Source organism: Ambystoma mexicanum, chromosome 2q, assembly GCF_040938575.1.
Source record: "Ambystoma mexicanum isolate Mex_15411 chromosome 2q, UKY_AmexF1_1, whole genome shotgun sequence".
NCBI classification, from domain to species: domain Eukaryota; kingdom Metazoa; phylum Chordata; class Amphibia; order Caudata; family Ambystomatidae; genus Ambystoma; species Ambystoma mexicanum.
The window spans coordinates 464,072,270-464,090,934 of record NC_090924.1 but is presented as its reverse complement, the minus strand read 5'-3'; the positions used below and the strand labels follow the sequence as shown (position 1 = coordinate 464,090,934).

General features: G+C 46.9%; 1 protein-coding gene across 1 annotated transcript in view; it reads left to right on the top strand.

The window, feature by feature from the left end:
• LOC138569530 (cytochrome P450 3A29-like) overlaps positions 1-18,665 on the top strand; it is a 334,912-nt gene that overhangs the window by 177,326 nt on the left and 138,921 nt on the right. Inside the window, exon 5 of the mRNA XM_069647585.1 lies at positions 7,820-7,933. Coding sequence (XP_069503686.1) covers positions 7,820-7,933 — 114 coding nt within the window. The remainder of the gene's footprint in view (positions 1-7,819; positions 7,934-18,665) is intronic.

Here is an 18,665-nt window from a genome sequence, read left to right as displayed (position 1 = left end):
CCTCACCCTCTTTTTCTTGTATTTATTTATTGCACATATCGTGTGTTTTGACCAAAAATAGTTACAAAATGGAACAGTTGACCACTGGCATAACAGGACCCCTGCATCCCTTGTGGGATGGAGAGCCCCACCCCCAGGTCGATGGGGTGGCGGGGCCCTGGGTGGGGGGGCCCTTCCAGCCCTCACCTTGACTTTTAGTCAGAGAGCTGAGCCGTGGCTGACTGCAGCTGGCGCGAAGGAGGTGCACCACCTCTGGCTCACTCGCTACGCACGTGAAGGAGGTGCACCACCTCTGGCTCACTCGCTACGCACGCGAAGGAGGTGCACCACCTCTGGCTCACTCGCTACGCACGTCAGACAGGAAGCAGAGTCCCCGATTCCTGTCTGTGTGCCGCACCAGAGCTGGAGGCCTGGAACAAAGGAACGTCGCTCGCCCAATATGTGTATGTGAATGCCTGTTGTGATTGTGTATTTAATGTTATGGATGTATGTATGTTTCTGTGTGCGTGCACGTGAATGGTGCATGTATCTATGGGTGGTGAGTGCGCCTGTTGTGTGACTGAGAATGAAGTGGGTGTGGATGAATGTCCGGGGTGATCATGTGGATAATGCATTGTGAGTGAGCATTGTGAGTGAATGTGAGAGATGTATGGGTGAGCGACAGGTGGGTGAATGGGTATTAATGTGAGTGTATGTTCTGGATGGGTGGATGCCATATGGAGACTGCAGTGCAAGTGGATGTGAGAGAAGGTGTATGGGTGAGTAAATGGGTATGAATGTGATCATGTGTGTGAATACTCTTGGTGGGTGTCTTTGTGCAGAATGCAGTGAGTCACTGTGAAAGGAGTTTGGATGAGTTATAGGTGAGTGAATGGGTATGAATGTGACTGAATGTTCTAGATGTGTGGGTGCTGTGTGGAGAATGCAGTGTGAGTGAATGTGAGAGAAGGTGTTTATGGGTAAGTGACTGGTGAGTGAATGGGTATGAATGTGATTGTGGGTCCATGTTTGGAGAATGCACTGTGAATGGTCTGGGTGCATGTGAGTGAATGTGAGAGATGTATTGGTGAGTGAATAGGTATTAATGTGATGTATAGGTGTGTGTGAGTCACTGGGAGGGGGGGCAAGGAGCATGGGAGCAATGTTGACATCTCCTTAAGTTACATGGCTTGTTCTAGTGGCATTTCCAGGCGTAGCCAACTTGATGTGTGTTATTATGTAGCTAGGCTGGCATTTTGGTGCAGCCAGTCTTGGCTTGACATTTGTACCTGGCATCTATGATAAAGCAAGCAAGCGTGATGTGTTATTACATGGCTAGCCTGTCATTTTGGTGCTGCCAGCGTAGCTATTTCTTACTGAGGCATTATATTTGTTTGCTGAGCATCTGTGAAAAAGCAAGCATAAGCATACTTTTATGTCAAGACTGGCCTACATTGGACCCAGTTTGGACATGTTTTCTTATTGTGGTATGGCATTTTTAATGGTAATGCCAAAAGGAGTATGTTCCTTGGAGGTGGTAATGGCATATATTGGTGCAGCCAGCATGGAAGTGCATATGCACAGAGAGCATGAGCATATTTATCATACTGGCATATATCAGTGGTCAAAGTAGGCAAAAAGAAGTAGTGGAACTATGTTCATTGCTGACCTTCCCCTCACAAACCACATTGCCATGCCCCCTCCCATGCGCAATACAAATCCCCAAACGAATGCGCCTGCTGTTTAAGGGAACATCAACTTCTTCCTACACTTTTATTTTAAAACATAACCATTCCGGATGGGTTTCTTTTTAAAATAAAAATATAGGAAAGGAAAAATGTTATTTAAGAAAAGTAAAGGAGCATTGCTCCCACCCACTTTCGAGCACTGGCATATATTGTGGGTAAAGGCATGAAAATGCATTGGGAAATGTTCATGTACACTGTTGGTGACTTGCATCTATTGTATTTGTTCATGAGCTACCCAACAAAAACAATTGCAAACTGGCTGGCTTTTTACCCAATTTTTCACAAAAGGTGTTCTGTATAAGGCACCATTTTAACACATTATTCTAAAGGTTTTTTTTCACAGAGGGAGAGCCCCCCTTTACCTGCTTCCATTGATTCGGGCTTCCGCAATACACTTGGTCGCTCTTGCATACTTGTGACAAATATTTACACCCCTCCAATAAACAAAATCACCAGTCGCCACTGGTGGCTTGTAATTTTGGTTGCATGTGTTAAAATCGTGGCAGAAATGGCTGTTTACACAAAACGTTGCAGCAAAAAGGCTGTGGTTTTGCCACCACAATCCATGTAAAGGATGCGAGGGACACCGCCGCAACCACCGCTCCCCTTAAATGGTATAACAGGGTACACATTTACCAGGTCAAACCACATCATTTTTGCCGTGATTTTTGGCACAGGGGACATTTTGCCGCGATTTTATTACTGCATACCATAATTTTGGGTTGCCAGATGCCAGTCCCTGCCCCCTTGTTTTTACGCTAGGTGAAAGATTTAAGTTTTGATTAAAAAAATACATCTTTAAACTAGCGCAGTGTGCATGTGCCCCTGCAGCAGCATGATCATCATGGACATTGCACACGAATGGTGGTCCCGGCCGGACCGGTGTGTTGCGCTTCCCGTGCTTTGTTGAGGAGCTTCGGGGTGGGGGTCCGCCACCAGCATAGCTCGCAGGGGGCCCCCAAATTACGCCAATGTTTTTGCACCGGCCAACTACAAGTTTGCCAGTGAGGTGCCTGCATTACCTCCAGCCAAGAGCTGGAGGTAATTCAGGCACCTTACCAGCATAAAAAAGCCGGTAATACTGCAAATCCACCTGTGGAGTCCAATATGACTACATGGAATGGGGATTTGCCACTGTCAACGGCACTAATAATCCAGCAGTCATGCCGCCGGACAGAGTGCTGGTAATGGTATTACCATTTACCGGTATTCTGGCGGAATTGCAGACAGGATACCGGTAATGATGTAATGAGAGCCACTGAATTGGATTAGATTTTTCCATAGTAGGGACAGGTTGAAAGGATGTGTTTCCTCACTGGCCCTTGCTAAAGAACTCCCCTGCTCCCAGGCTCTTGGGCCTGAAGCAGAGTCTCGTCCTCCCCCTTGCCTAGTATGTGCATGATCTTGGTTGCACCCCCTACTTGCTACTTGCCACTCCCTCGTTGAACACTCTCCAGTTATCCAGCTGGCTTCATGTTCTATTACGACAAATAGAAAAATACATGGGAGGACAACACAAGAACAGCTCCTAGCCCAACATTCCACTCATTCTCTTCCGTAAGGTGGGAGCAAGGTTAGCGAGTGTATGGCAAAGAAAATGCAAGCCATTTAAAATAAAATAAAAAAACATACTCACGTGGTCTGACGAGGGCAGGCCAATTTACATATATATTTCATAACACCTGACCAGATTTCCCTGTTGAGTTCTTTGACAAACCCAGATTCTAGTTTTCAGCGTTGGATATTGTTGGGTTAGGTTTCGACACCCGCAACGATCTCCAGCTGTACACAATATCCTTTAAAGTGAAATGCGTTTTTTAAATATACAATATTGATACGAGTACATTCTATTCGAAACGGAGCCCAAACCAAAAGGCCACCTCTCAATGTAGATTGCTCTATTACCCAATCAGAAGTGGAGAATGGGCGGTGGCGTGTTTCTAGGGAGGTGAGGTGATCCACCTCCAGGTAGGTACCTGAATCTTCTTTTTATTGAGCAGCAGCTTAAGCACCGTAGGAAAGGGCGACATTTCGTGACACACAGCGGCAAGCGCTGATGCAAGAGCCCTCATATGCCTAGGCAGTGTGGCAGACAGTCCCAGAACATGGCTCCTGTGAGTATTCTAATCCTCCATTTGGCTGTTCCTTGCCTCAGAGGGTTTGTAAGACAAGATGGCGTGCGGCCAAGGAGCCTGTCTATTAACGGAATGTCAGGAACGTATTGTAAGCGGTAGAGCACACTCAGTTGAATCCGAAAACCGCATTAAGGGCAGTGTGAATTAAATAATCTGAACAGGAAACATTCACAGATACAATGGCGATTGTTCTTGATGGTTAGGGTGGACGTCATGAATAGTGCTGCTACTCCTAAGCCCTCTCCGCCAAATCATAGAATTTGATTAATGGTGCTGCCACAATTGAAACTTCCTCTTAACAATTAGTCCATTCCCTGTCATTATAGTTTGTGGTTTTCTGCCATACTTGGACAAAATAAATATTGCTGCTTTGGTATCAAGGATGGGCATACACTGACATTATCCTCGGTTTTACATTTTAAAAACGCAGGCCCAGAAGACCGAGTTATTTGGTCGAATTCCGAAAATGTGTTTTCTTTGTTACTATTTAGGTTTTTTTTAAACAATGCAGGGGGAGACCCTCCACCCCCCGCTCACCACTTCCCCCTACCTTTTATTTATACCCTTCGCCAACCCCAACACTTCCTTACATCCCTAAAGAGAATCATGCTTCGGTAGTCGGGGCACTTACTAGCGCCCATCTTGACTACTGTAATAGGCAACTGCTAGGCATTCCTTCTAAACAGCTTAATCGGCTCTACAGAGCTCAGAATGCGGCTGTTAGATTGATTTTTAAACTACATAAATCTATAGTGTGTCTCCATATCACCGGAGCTACATTGGCTCTCAATTGCTGACCGCATCAAATTCAAGACAGCCTGTATTGTCTTTGAATGTGTAAACTGCATTGCCCCTTTGTATTTAAGGGAGCTAATTTCAACCGTATCAGACTGCGAGACAATTACACTCTAGTAATAGCCACCTCCTGATCATTCCTCATTCTACTTATGCATCTCGAGGTGACAGAAGATTTGCTGTCTTCGGGCCCAGGCTGTGGAATTCGTTGCCGCTACAGTTTAGGGCCATGAGTTCTCTCTTACAATTTCGCCGAGCACTGAAAACTTTCCTCTTTAGGTAGATGACCACCGTTGCTTGGGGATCCTAAATTTCGTAATACTATTTACCCATTCTATATCATCTGCACCAATATATGATTAAGTTTGTTATGTGTGCTCGATCTTTCCGGCTTCGTTGGTTTCTGATTCGTTTTTTGGTATTACCTTTTCGCTCATGCGGAATGCATGAGGCATTCTGCCCTCATGTGCTTCTTGGGTTGTGGGTCTGATCTGGGCCTAAAAGCATTTTCGGAAAATGAATTCACATTTGGTGAAACCGGGACCATTCTCCCTAATTAGGACTGTGGTCCCATGCACACTCGACTTGGCCTTCAGATTAACCCTTTTGTACTGCGCTAGCCTATGTTTTGCCAAAATCCTTTGAGTCTGTCCTAGAAGCTGAGGTTGCTCTTTCTACTGCATGACCAGCAGAGCTTTCTGAAGAAGTTGCAAACCTTTCTCACCAGGTATCCTTCTCATTTTACTTTAAACCGTACAGTCCTTCTTCCATTTATCCCCTCTGCTGGAACCCTGGGCTCTGCGGCAACTGCACTCTCAGACAAGGACACAGTGCTGTCAAGTCTTAGCAATTGCAGCTGTGGGCTATGCTGCAATCCGTTGTTTTGGGCTAGCTAGTCCTGTCTCAACTTTATTTTACAACATTTGAAGAGCGCTCTGTGGACCCTCGGCATAAAGGCACTGATAAGAGAGACAAACATATAACACATAATTGAACAAAGAAAGGACTGGGTAGGTGCAGTATGTATGTAAAAAGATGGGGTTTTAGCGCTTTCTTAAAGGCCGGTAAGGTACAAAGCAGTCTTAACTCTTTTGGTAGGTTGTTCCAAAATATGGGAGCTGCAGAGAAGAGGGCCCCATTTTTGGCTTTTACAGTTCTGCCTTTGGGATGAATGAGCAGATTTTGACCATTGCACCTTAGGCCCCTACCAATCGATTTATCGATGATAGACTTCTGCAGGTAGGCAGGCATGTTACCCAGCCTGCACTTGAAGGTTATGGTAAGGAGCCTGAAAGTTACACGCGCCTCAACTGGAAGCCAGTGTAGAGAACGCCTGGCACTCGTCACATAGTCTCTTCTAGAGAGGCCCATAACTGCTCTAACCCCTCTGTTCTGTATTATTTGGAGCCTGTACAGTTCATGTTTACGGATACCCACTAGTAAGCTACCGCAATAATCGATCTTAGCAACAATTATGGCTCTAGCTATGATCTCTGCGCTTTCTTGGGTGATGAGTGGTTTGAGATCGTGTAGGAGTTTAATTTAATATGTCGAGGAGGCTGTTATACTCGAAACTTGAGATTCCATTGTTAATGATTGGTCCAGGGTAACTCCCAAGAGTTTGAGTTTGGGAACAGGGGCAATTATGTCAGTTCCTAGTCTGAACAGGCCATAGTTGCGGTCCAGTTTTTTTTATAGCTGCAGAACTCCCACCCACTATCATGAGCTCTGTTGATTTTGTTAAGGACTAAGTTGTTATTGAGCATCCAATATACAATGTGACATAACATAAATACAGCTATAGTTGGGCAGCTATCACTTATGGAAATAAATTTCACTGAGGGGTTCCACGTGACATCCGATGGATTAAAGAGCGAAGCACGTGTTGTCTGTGACTTCACATGGAACTCCTGTAATTTTGTGTTGTGTATGGCCCCGCATCTCTGTTCCCATATGAACTATCCCCAGTGACCAGCATTACAGTAGGTAGAAGGGGGATGCATCAGGGAGCTATGTATAGTAAACATTAAGCTATGCGGCACCTCGTTAACCAGAAAACTCTATTAACCAGAGAGCTTGATTGCCAGTAATGAAAATGGTTCTGATTAAGAAATTGCTGGGCAACATAGTTTTGAAGCTGGATAGCACAGCAAAAAAGCCAGGAAGCTTTGGTATCCGCCTCTTTTGCTTTATCTGGCGGGGATAACCAGCATAAAGCGCATAAAGCAGCATCAGCATCATGAAGCGCATTGAGGCCATATAAATAGCCAAATACAATACAATACAATATGGTTAACCAGCCTTCTTTATTATCCAGCCACTTTGTGTACCTCAGGGTGCCGGTTAATCAAGCTTCCACGGTAGAACATAACAATTACCACATTCCTCTCCCCTCACCGGATCTATCACAAGCCAAAAAGTTGAAAAAGTGTATCTGCCAGAGAACATGCTTGATCCACCTGCCTTGATGTCACTGAGTTAGTATGCGCTCCGTAATCCTATGCTATTGTGTCGTAGTTGGAGGATACAGGTGCCAGGAAAGGGACATAGTTGCTAATTGATGCCTATGGAAGCCATATAGAGCAAATTGAAAGGGCGTGCCAGCTGCAAAACCAGCTTGGGCTCTGAAAGGGAAAGTAGAGCCTCCAACCCGCAGGCTTGCTCACCTACAAGTCCAGCAATTCTTTGCAGACAGGGCTCAATCCTGTGGGAGTGAATCCCCATTGCCCCAGCATTCGCAATGTTGCCGTACTTAGCATGCTTGCACATACCCGGTCTTAACCCAGGCAAAGCAATTATGCCCATGCTTCTGTAAGTCCTTCATAAAATCCATGGCAAAGCAAATCATTTTATATTAAAATGTATCATAAAATGAAACTATAGACTTTACTCTGGGATCAGCAAGAAAGGAGGATGCCCTATGGGCAGGGAGGCTTAGTATATGATAGATACTGGGGAAGGGTGTTGATTGGTGAAAAAATTGATTCTGGAACTGGTAGTTTTAAAGTGTTAGCTTTACATTTTGTATTGCTGTAAATGCGTAAAAGGAAGCCTCTGGGCCATGCCAACTATTCAGCATTTTGTTAGGGCCTTAATAAATGGCTAACTCTACCCATCGTTTATGAAAATGTGTAGTGTGATTTCTCTTCTGTTTCCCTTCAGGATTTTGGCCTGAATGGCCCTGTGGATTCTGCTCTCTCGGTTGCCAGGGATGACCAGTGGAAGAGGATACGTGCAGTGCTTTCACCAACGTTCACCAGCGGAAGATTGAAAGAGGTAATGTAACCTTGGATCTCCCAAAAATGAAAACTAAATGGAAGACGATGAGCTCAAAAACACAGGCAAGTGCAATGCATCAACGTTGACCTGTCAAGCAATTAGCGTTGTGGGTCGCTATGAGCTCACCTACTCGGGTACATAGGACCAGTACATCTAGGAGCTTGTCCATTAGAGTTTGGGGCTCATTACGAGTCTGCTATTATCCCACCGAATCCCGGCGGGATAAGGGCAAACTGCCACTACCGTTTCTGCCACCTGATATCCTGGTATTGCGGGGATATTACAAGCAGCAGTAAGTTTCCATTCCATGGAGTCACATACGACTCCATGGATCGGAGTGCGGGAATCATTGGCACCGGTAGTATCGTGCCTGTGCCAGTGATTTCCAGCATTTGCCGGTAGGGGCCTGATTTTCCAGCAGGTAAGGCCTGTCAGTAAGTCAGTGCCCTCACCAACAAACTTGTGTTTCCCATTCCGGACAAAATGAACAACATTAAATTATAGATGGGTAGCTTTCAACTGCGGGTGTATACCATTTCAGAGTTATGAGCGCCATCGAAGGAGACTCGACTTCACTCTCGTTGCCAGTCGGAGGTTACTAGGCCCCCCTTGGCAGAACATTCACCTATAGTTGATATCTTCCTTTCTATATAATTCTATAGCCAGTCAATATTGCCAATCTCTCCAAAAACAGGAACATCCTAAAAAAAACAGCAGCCTGATATTCCCCAGCTTGATGCTTTAAAAAAAAAATGCAGTAAAGCTATTTTGAGGTATATGTTTAGCCTCCCAATAAGCTGTCCGTGTTTAATACAAACAAGCCTTACATGGTGATAGAACGTTCGTATTGTTGAAAAATAGTTTCAGTGCATTTATAAGGTGCCTATTTATCTTGTGTTATGCAAAGCATGTGCTTTTTTGTCAATTTTGTGGTATTTATTGAGCGCGGACCTAGCTTTGAGAAGCAACTCGGCACTTTACAGAGGTATAGACAGTACTGGGGCTGACAGTCTCCAAAAAGTGGGCTGAGTGGGGAACCCCGTCCCTGTCCCACCATGCCACAGCGTGTCATTATCCCGCCATGGCAACAGCCCAAGGGGAGAAGAGCCCGCCACCATGATGAAGTCGGGCAGCTGTGACTGACAGAAGTGCCAGCCAGCCACAGAGTCATACAAAAACTAGTTTGCGCGACGCTGTGGCTGGCTGGAACTTCTGTCAGCCACAGCGCAGGAAACAAACAACTTCCCCAACATTAACACCCTTTTGTCTCCACTCCCTGGTGTGCCTGTTACAGCGTAAGGCTGAGAGTAAGAATTTGTGTTGGGTCCCTACGTGAGGATTCACGGCTGCACAGGCCGCTCTATCAATGATACACGGGAGCTGGGGTCATAGCACAACTATCTTTATTAACATACAGGCGGCAACTGCCTTAACGTTCCCCCTGCCCCTCCCCTTCCCTTAACGTCACGTCCTGGACGTCTCGCGTCTCAGCCGCAACGGCGGCCCGCCCACACAACAATGTGGACCAACTAACATCTCCCCCTTTTTTAACATGCGAAACTATTGTCTTTCTTCTTACCCCACTTCTTGTATGAGGCGAAGTGGCTTCATGCGGCTCCTCTGGGGATGCCTCGACTGGCCCGGGGTCATTCTCTCCATCTTGGGCGTCGCGGTATTTGTGTCACTTCCCGACTCTTCCCCATCTCTGTGGTAGGGTTCTTCATGGATTCTGTCCTCTGCATGGTCTCTGTCCATTTCACAGCGATCTCCGTAGGGAGGTATCACACGTTTGAAATGCGAGCTGTTTCGGGTCACCGATGAGCAGTCACTCCTCTGCGCCGTGACCATGGTACCTTTCTTGTGTGTTACGATGAGGTGGGTGGATGCGAAGGTGGCTTCCTCCTTTCGATTCTTGGTTTGTCTGAGCCATACTTCGTCACCTGGTTGCATTGGGTTCTCACAGGCGCGTCTCTTCCTGTCAGTGATTTCCTTCATTTTTGCCTTGCTCGCCTCGTGGTTGACTCTTGCTTCTTGTTCCAGGATCGTTGGTTCTTTTGGTCTCGGATCCTCTGGTAACCTCATGGTGATCGGCCTCCGGAATAGCAGGTCCGCAGGGCATATCCCAGTCGTGCTTTGAGGTGTGTGCCTGTATTCCCTGAGTAGTTTGTTGAGAGCCTGCTCAAATGGTTTGTTTTGAACGTGGGCAATTTGCAAGGTCCTCTTGACGCTAGCATGAATCTTTCGACCATGCCATTTGCCTGTGGCCAGCAAGGAGTTATTCGTTGATGTTGAAACAGTTTATGACCTTGGGAATTCCGTATGCTGACGGCATTCGGTCAAGTGCTAGGATGACGCTTGATGTTGCACTGCTTTCCACGATCTTTGCGTCCGGGTATCGTGAGTGTTCATCCATGAGCACAACCACCTGTGTGCCATCGCTCAGTGGTCCAAATAAGTCTACTGCCCGCTCCTCCCACACTTGGTTCGGTAGTGGTGACGTCTGTAACGGGTTTGGGTGTGGGGATGTGGCTACCTGTGCACATATGTGGCAGCCTCCCACGATAGTTTCTACCAGGCGGTCAAGCTGCGGGAACCACACCTTTTGTCGGAGAAGGCGCTTCGTGGCAGCCGCCCCTCAGTGTCCTTCGTGAGCTAGGTGTACTGTCCTTTCCCGGAGAGTTCTTGCGACAACCACTTTGCAGCTTTTTAGTAGTATATTGTCCTCTACCACCGTCAATTCCTCGCGACCTTGGTCGAGCCACCTGACATCTTCCCGTGTCATGTCCATTTCTGCTCTTGCTTGCTGTCTCATGAGAGTCTTCTTATTTGTCTGTAGGCAGCGTCTTGCAATTCGGAGTGCTGGGTCTAGTTCCGAATGGACCGACAGTTCTGCCCATCCGACTGGCAGTGGTTGTAGATGGTGTATGACGTAGTTTATGTATGCGTCTGCGAAGGATGGTTGAGTCGCGGTTGAGGCCGTGGGGTGCCGTGAAAGGTAGTCCGTGGGATTTTCCTCTTTCCCCGGTCGGTGTTTCACTGTGAATTTATAGTCTTGTAACCGCAGGCCCCATCTGGCTATTCTTGGCGGCATTCTGGCTTTGGGATTACCATAGATGGTGCGCAGTGCCTGGTGATCGGCGACTATCGTGAATTCCTTGTCGAACAAAAACAGAAATACTTGCAGGCCCATACTACCGCCAGACTTTCTTTTTCCGCTTGCGAGTACGCCTGTTCCGTGGCTGTCAGGCTTCTGCTGGCATATGCCACTATGTGGTTGTTGCGTGGCTCTGCTGGGTCTATTTGGGTGAGTATGGCACCGAGTCCTAAGGGGCTGGCGTCCGCGATGATTTTGGTGTCCCGGCTGGCATCGAAGTATGCCATGCCTTCCGCCTGCGATATGGCACCTCGGATCGCTTCAAATGCCTCTTGGCACTCCTTTGACCATATGAATGGTGTGTCTTTGCACGTGAGCAGGCGTAGTGGGTTGCTCACGGTGGCGTAGTCCTTCAGGTATCTGGAGCAGTAACTGGCCAAGCCCAGAAATGAGCACAGGTCTGTCGTGTTAACGGGGAGTGTGGCTGAATTGAGTCCCTTAACTTTTTCCTGATCTGGCCTCGAACCTTTATCTGAGAAAATGTGGCCGAAGAATCTTAGTGATCCCTTCGAAAACTCACATTTTGCTTTGTTTAGCGTTAGTCCTGCTTCCTCCAATGCCTGACACACACTATGCAGTGCCATGTCGTGTTCCTCTTGTGTTTTGCTGCATACAAGGACATCGTCTGAATAGGTCAAGCAGTTTGGTACATGTCGATTCACTCTATGAATCTCCTCTTGAAAAATATCGGCGGCCGAGGAGATGCCGAAACAGAGTCTTTTGTATTGAAAAAGGCTGAGGTGGGTTACAAACGTGGTGCTATATCGAGATTCAGGCACAATTTCAATTTGGTGGTAGCCTTTCGTCAAATCTAGGTTTGAAAATATTCTTGCTCTGTGGAGGAGATAGATCATGTCTGTGATCCTGGGTGCCTGGTGCCTCTTTCTCTCAATGGCGATGTTAGCTCTGCGCATGTCGATGCACAGGCGTATGGATCCATCCGGTGATTTCTTGGGGACAGGGACGATGGGCGACACCCAGGGTGTGGGTCCCGATACGGGTTCAGTTACATTCATTTTGATTAGTTTGTCGAGTTCCTCTTCCACCTGCCTTTGAATATTGAACGGAATTCCTCTGTAGTGTTGGGCCACGGGTTTGATGAGTGGATGAAGGTGTACCTTCCTGTTCTTTAGTTTCCCCAGGCCGGTGAATAATTTCGTGAAAATTTGTTCAATCGCTTCTGGTTTGGCGAAATATTTATGGGCCATCAGCTAGTGCAGGATGTGGACAAGCCCCATGTCTACTGCTGTCCTGAAGCTTAGAATGCACCCGCTGTTAGCTTCGGTTTTTAGGATGTGCAGAGGGATTCTTGCTATGTGTTCCTTATGAGTGCACCAAGCCATGATCGTGCCTTTGCACGGCAACGGTGTCGTGGGGCCATAGGGGTAAATGTCCACTTCGGCTTTCTTTATTTTTGGAGGCGGTGCAAGTGATTCATACGCTTGTTTGCTGATGATATTAACCGTCGCTCCAGTGTCTATTAGGAATTTTAGCGGGGTGTCGTTTACATGTAGCGTCAGTAACGTGCTGTGTTGAGTGGCTGCAGTATTGTCGTTTATGGCCCACACATAACCCTTCTTTCTTTGATCTTCTTCTGACGATGGGGTGTCACTGCTGGAGGGGGACCGCGTCTCGATGTATCTTACGAAACGCCTTCTGTGTGAGTGTCTTGTGTCCTCGGATGAGCGTCTGTCCTCTCGGGTGTAGCGGCTTTTCCGATCGCTGTTTTCTCTTCTCGTAGGTTTTCGGTCGCTCTGCCCTCTGGGCCTGGGTGAGCTCTGGTGGATGTATCTGCGCCTGTCCTGAGTACGGGGTTTGCCTGGTGTGTGCACCGGTGCATTCTTGCACATGCCCCTGTAGTGATCCATGCCTCCACATGCGGCGCATTGCTGTCCTATGGCCGGGCATTCCCCGGCGTGGGGGTATTCGTATCCGCATTTATAGCATATGGCCTCAGGGCATTTTCCTCCTTGAGTAGGGTTCGAGTAAAGTTTGTTGACTGTTTCAGCGTTTTCGACGTGTTGTTGTAAGGACACTTTACCTAGGTTGTCCAGTTGTGAGTCAACTGCGGCTTCCATGCGGGCCAGTGCCAGGATTTCTCCTAGAGATCTCTGTTTTTGTAGGAGTTGTTTGCAGAATGGTTGCGATAGGCATCCTGCGATCACTTTAGATCTGAGCGCTTCTTCATTGGAGTATTTGTGGAATTCCCAGTGTTTCAATTTAATGCGAAGGCGCATTACGAAATTGTCTATGGACTCTCCCTTTTCTTGTCTGGTTGTGTGGAATATGTGGCGCTCATAGTCAACATTCATGTGCGGTGCGAAGTAGTCTGACAATTTGGCATGAAGTTCTCCATAGGTGACGGTGTCTACATTTAGCAATTCACCTGCAATGTCTCTCACTGCCGGTCCCACTGCCATGAATAGTGTATTTTCAGTCTTGCATCGTCCGTTTAAACCTATGCCACCGGCGTCGAATTTGAAATCCCGGAGCCATATGGTCCAGCGGGGCCCTAGATTTGAGGTGTCCCGTATCTCAAAGGGATTTGGCATGTGCATGACTTGTGACGCGCCCACATCATTTTGTGTGGGATGGTTGTTGCCTTGTGTGGCATCAGCTCCTCCTGAGGAAGAGGCTGTGGTGCTTGCTGAGTCCGACATTATGGCTGTTGTCCTGGGACTCTTATCGGGTGGTGGGTGGGTGTTGCCTCTTGAGGCGTGCTTCGGAGTGTTTCCCGCTTTCTGAGGGAGCGCGTTATGCGTTGAATTATTTATATTTCCTCGTTCCTGCCTTTGAAGAGCTGGGGCTTCGGCTCTGCCCGTGCCGGTTCTCCTCTTGTTGGGCTGCACGTGGGGAGAGCAGCGTGTGTCTTACGAGTGGCAGGCTCCTTTGCAGCGCGTGACTTATGGATGGCAGGCTCCTTATGTTGGGTGGAGCACGCGATGAGCGCAGGGCGTGGGCGGTGCTTACCCGTGTGATGCCTTCGACTCTCTCTGAATGCGGGCTCGCCGTCATGGCCTGCAGCTGTCTCAGCTGTCTGTACCTTCCTGGTGTGCAGAGCCGCGCTGGGAAGCGGGCGCTTGTCTCGACGCTGGGGAGCGGGAGTGAGCCACCTGGGCCCCTCCCAACAGCTGCATGCTGTTATGTATCGCTCCTCGGTGCCTCGTGAGCCTGAGGCGGTGCATGGCTTGCCAGCTGCGGAATGTGTCCGAGGCACGGCGATGCGCTAAACTGCTCGGCTTCAGACCTCGACACAGCACTGGTGGGTCACATGACCGCTCGTTGCCATTGTTCGGTCCCTACGTGAGGACTCGCAGGCACATAGGCCAGTCTATCAATGATACGCGGGAGCCGGGGTCATAGCACGACCATCTTTATTAGCATACAGTCAGCAACTGCCTTAACGTTCCCCCTGCCCCTCCCCTTCCCTTAACGTCATGTCCTGGACGTCTCGTGTCTCAGCCGCAAAGGCGGCCCGCCCACACAACGATGTGGACCAACTAACAATTTGGTCCTCAAAAAAACTTAAAACTGTTATATTTATATAACAGTTTCACTTTTTTTTGGGCTCCGTCTCGGCCAATGTTAAACGAATGATATAAGCAGTGCATTGTTTGCAGACGCGTGCAGGGACAAGATGGAGCATAGCACTGGCATGGCGTGGGCGTGGCACTTACCAAATGATCTCAAACACCAGTTCTTCATTTCAAAAACTGTTTGTGGTGGTCCCCGATTTTTATAACTTCTAAATCGGAAACACAAATGGCAAAGCTATGTTTACACATTATAAAAACCCTGTTGGGGACAGTGTTATATAAATGTGACCAGAGGCTGCATACAATTCACAAAAATCCCTAAGTGACTCGCCTAAAATCAGGTTATCCTGATACCTAAACAGGCCATCGCCTGCTCCCTCAGGCCTTCCTTGCCATCGCAAAGCAGTTTCTGCCAGCAGACATTACTGCTGAGCGCAGAGCTCTCGTTCCCATCAGCGGGACAACTGTGGGGACTAGCTGTGATAGTGCTAGAGTTACAGGCTGTGTTCACTGCACAATAGCAACATGTGAACTTTTGCCTGCTCTCTGCACACAAAACAATTAGGACAATAACAATAGACAATGTGACTGACAGAACTAAGCACAATGCAAGATGTAGGTAAGCCTAGTGTTTTTGTTAATGATTTGTTTTTGGCTAGTTCTTTAATGTCCGTTACAAAGATGGACCACGTTTGTGCATAGAATGTGGCCTTGCATTTATCAAGTGTGGGTGATTTGCTATTGGCAACAGCTAGTGTGTTTGTGTGGGCAGCTGTACTTTCTTATACCCAAAATGAGGGATCAGTGAGCCAGCACCTTTCTTTGAGGACGGAATTCTTACTCTCAGCCGTGCACTGTAACGGGCACAGCAGGGAGTGGAGACAAAAGGGTGTTCAAGTTTGAGTCATTAACTGCATGCTGGGGCATTAGCTTCTCAAATCCAAAATCTCCACCACTCCGCAGAAAGCCTGTTTCATAAACGTTCTACACTGACTCGCCCTTTTCTAGGCTATATGCTTGTTCCACAAGTAAACAAAAACACATTTCATTCTTAGACTGTTCGTTTTCTTCAACTGCATAACAACAATTCTACATCAAACAATGATAAGAACCTTTTGGGGGATGTATAACACACTCTTTTGCAGAGGGTCTTAACCGCTACAAAAAACTCAACCTGTCCCATTTCAGGTATGAAATGACGAGCCACCACTGGATTTTATGATTCCTTATTTTGCATTCTTGTAGGCATTCAGAGGCAGGGACTACAGAAAATAATCTCAAAGGGAGGAGGCAACACTGTAGGGCTACACTGCTGTATACTGTAGCACTATATCGCACTCTGTCACTAGCGACTACACCAGGACTTTAAGTGCTGCAGATAAAACAGAGTGCAATTAAATGATTTGCCCAGGATCACACTCTTTGGTTGTGCCAAGCACACTGTGTTGAGATATGCACTTAGTTATGTAGGCCAGACCACCCCTGTGCATTTGTACATGCTCTTCTTTAGGCCACGCCCTTCAAGCCTTAGACCACGCCCATCATGCAAGCCATGCTCCCAAATAAGGGCTCCCCCTCCTCAGTTTCTTAGCCCACTTAAAGCACTGGGTATACACCAATACAGATACATAAAGGAGCGTTTTTACAGAGGTATACAACAGTAAAGATGCATAACGCAGAGCTTTTCAGAGACAACAACATAGGGTAGGATACAGAGGGGAACAGAGGAGGGCTACAGCTGTACCGGGAGGCAGGGAGGAGAAGGGCAGGCAGCGTCTAGCGAGTCAGGTGGCACATTTGTAATGCTAATTGGAAAATGCACTTTAACAGATGACCAGTTGGTTTATAATCTTGTTCATCTGTTTGCTAAGTACGATTACATGGAAAAATAAGTGGCCATTACTTTTTTTTTGTGTTGCGAAAGAGCGTTTCATTAATTATCCGTGTTTAATAAAAAAAAAAAAAGCAGTGCACCGTGGTAAAATGAAATGTCTTTTAGAAAATGCATTTTGAAGGCACGTGAAACGAGCGCCTATTTATATCATGTAGGGCTCAGCAAAGTCTTTGTTATGGGGAACGAGTTTAGGGCTCGGGCAGAATGGGGCTTCGATTTCAATGAAAAAAATTAGGATTGACCCATCTGAATTAATACAATTAATTTGTGATGGAGCATAAAAAGGGGTGGGTTCCTATTTAGTTCATGGCTTTTGTACATGTTACCTATTTGCAAAACAAAACCCAATATGCCAGCAATCTAGATCCAGTAGAAACAGTTTCAAATGGTTCTACTGGAACCAGTTGCTGGCATATGGGTTTTTGTACATCTGCTGAATTGCTGTGAACAGGGTTCCAGTGGGGATTTTATTATTGGATGTAGTAGGAGCTGAGATGTATCCACACAAGGCAGCCCAGCATGGTTTTAACTTGCATATGTTGTTGTCTCATGCCCTGGTATAGATACTAGATGACTATTACCAAATGGTTCTACTGGATCCTGCTGCTCACATATGTTTTATTTTTTACATTTCGTAAACTGCTATCAAGAAATTTCAAGGAGTGCATTGATTTCATGAGGTGAAAGCCTATTTAGTTTCTGTTGAGTATGTGTGTCTGTGTATATATCATAATATCAGACTGGAAACCCCATATTTAACATTAAGACCTGATCTGACCCGATCGGTGTTTTCGGTCCAGGGCCCGAATTAAATGTTTAATGAGGGTCCCCAGGTAGATAACACCAATCCGGCACGCTGGAGAGGGTCTTAACACTATTAGCACCCCGGGTTGCCTCACAGCGTACCGTTCATTGAATGCAAATACTTCGGTAAGATGGCCGCCATGGAATTGGAAGGCAGGGCTCCATACAGAGTCCCTCTTCAATTTCTATGGTGGCCACAAAGAACCAGGAGCAGAAGGAGCAGCAGCTGAGGCAGCGGCAACAGCCGCTGCACCAAACAGATAAGTGGGGGGGAAGATGACGGGTGGGGGAAACGGCCATCAGTCAGCTTGGATCGCGTGTTGACATCAGGAGATTCAGCCCACATTCCTTACATCCTGATTGGCTGCCTCCCCCATGCTAGGTGCTAATGAATGTTTCATGCCACTTCACATACGAAAATAATAACACATTTTGTTCTATGACTTCTGACAAGGTCCATGTAAATTAACCAAATATGGGCCAAAGCAATTGGCCTATACCACATTTGCATTGGGTTTTTAAAGAATCTGAAAACAGGATGTACAACTCAAAATTGTCCTTCAGTTTTAAGATTTTCGACATACACTTGGGACATTGCCCTTATCTGTAACTGGTGCACACTGCAACAATTTTCAAAAATCAGATCTGCCGCACTCCAGGTATTCACTTTTGAAAAAACAGAAAATCAATTAATCTGCACTGCATAGAAGAGCTGCTGATTACACATGCACACATGCACACACAGACACATTCCAATACACACTATATGCCGAATACAAGTAAACATAACACACTCATTACACTCAGAATCCTTTGCATGCACACCTCTATATAACGCCCCACATACCCAAGAGAAATACACACACACACTACACCACATACTCAGACACACACCTCTCAAATAGTACCCACAGACAGCCACACACCACGCAAGATACACTGGCAATGCAAGTAGGCACAAAAGGCACATGAAATACAGTCAAAAAGTAGGTATCACAGACAATGCCCCCAGAATATGCATAGGTAATGTAATATTCGCATAGTGCCTTTCACCATTAATATAGTCACAACGCGCTGTAGGTTGAATGCCCTCGGGGGAGGTGGGGAGGACCGGAGTCCAGATATGGGAATAATTCAAGGAGGTGCCAATATGCTTGAGTGTGTATTGACCAACACAATGATATGAGTGGTGGCCAAGTCCTTGCTAGCCACCCATGTCGATCTGGCACGTGGATGGGTGGTGATAGGTAGTCTAGAGAGGATTTGCGAGAGCGATAGAAACATTATGTGAGCAGCTACTTATCGAATTTATGTTGTGAACGCTAGCTGCATTCTTGCGGC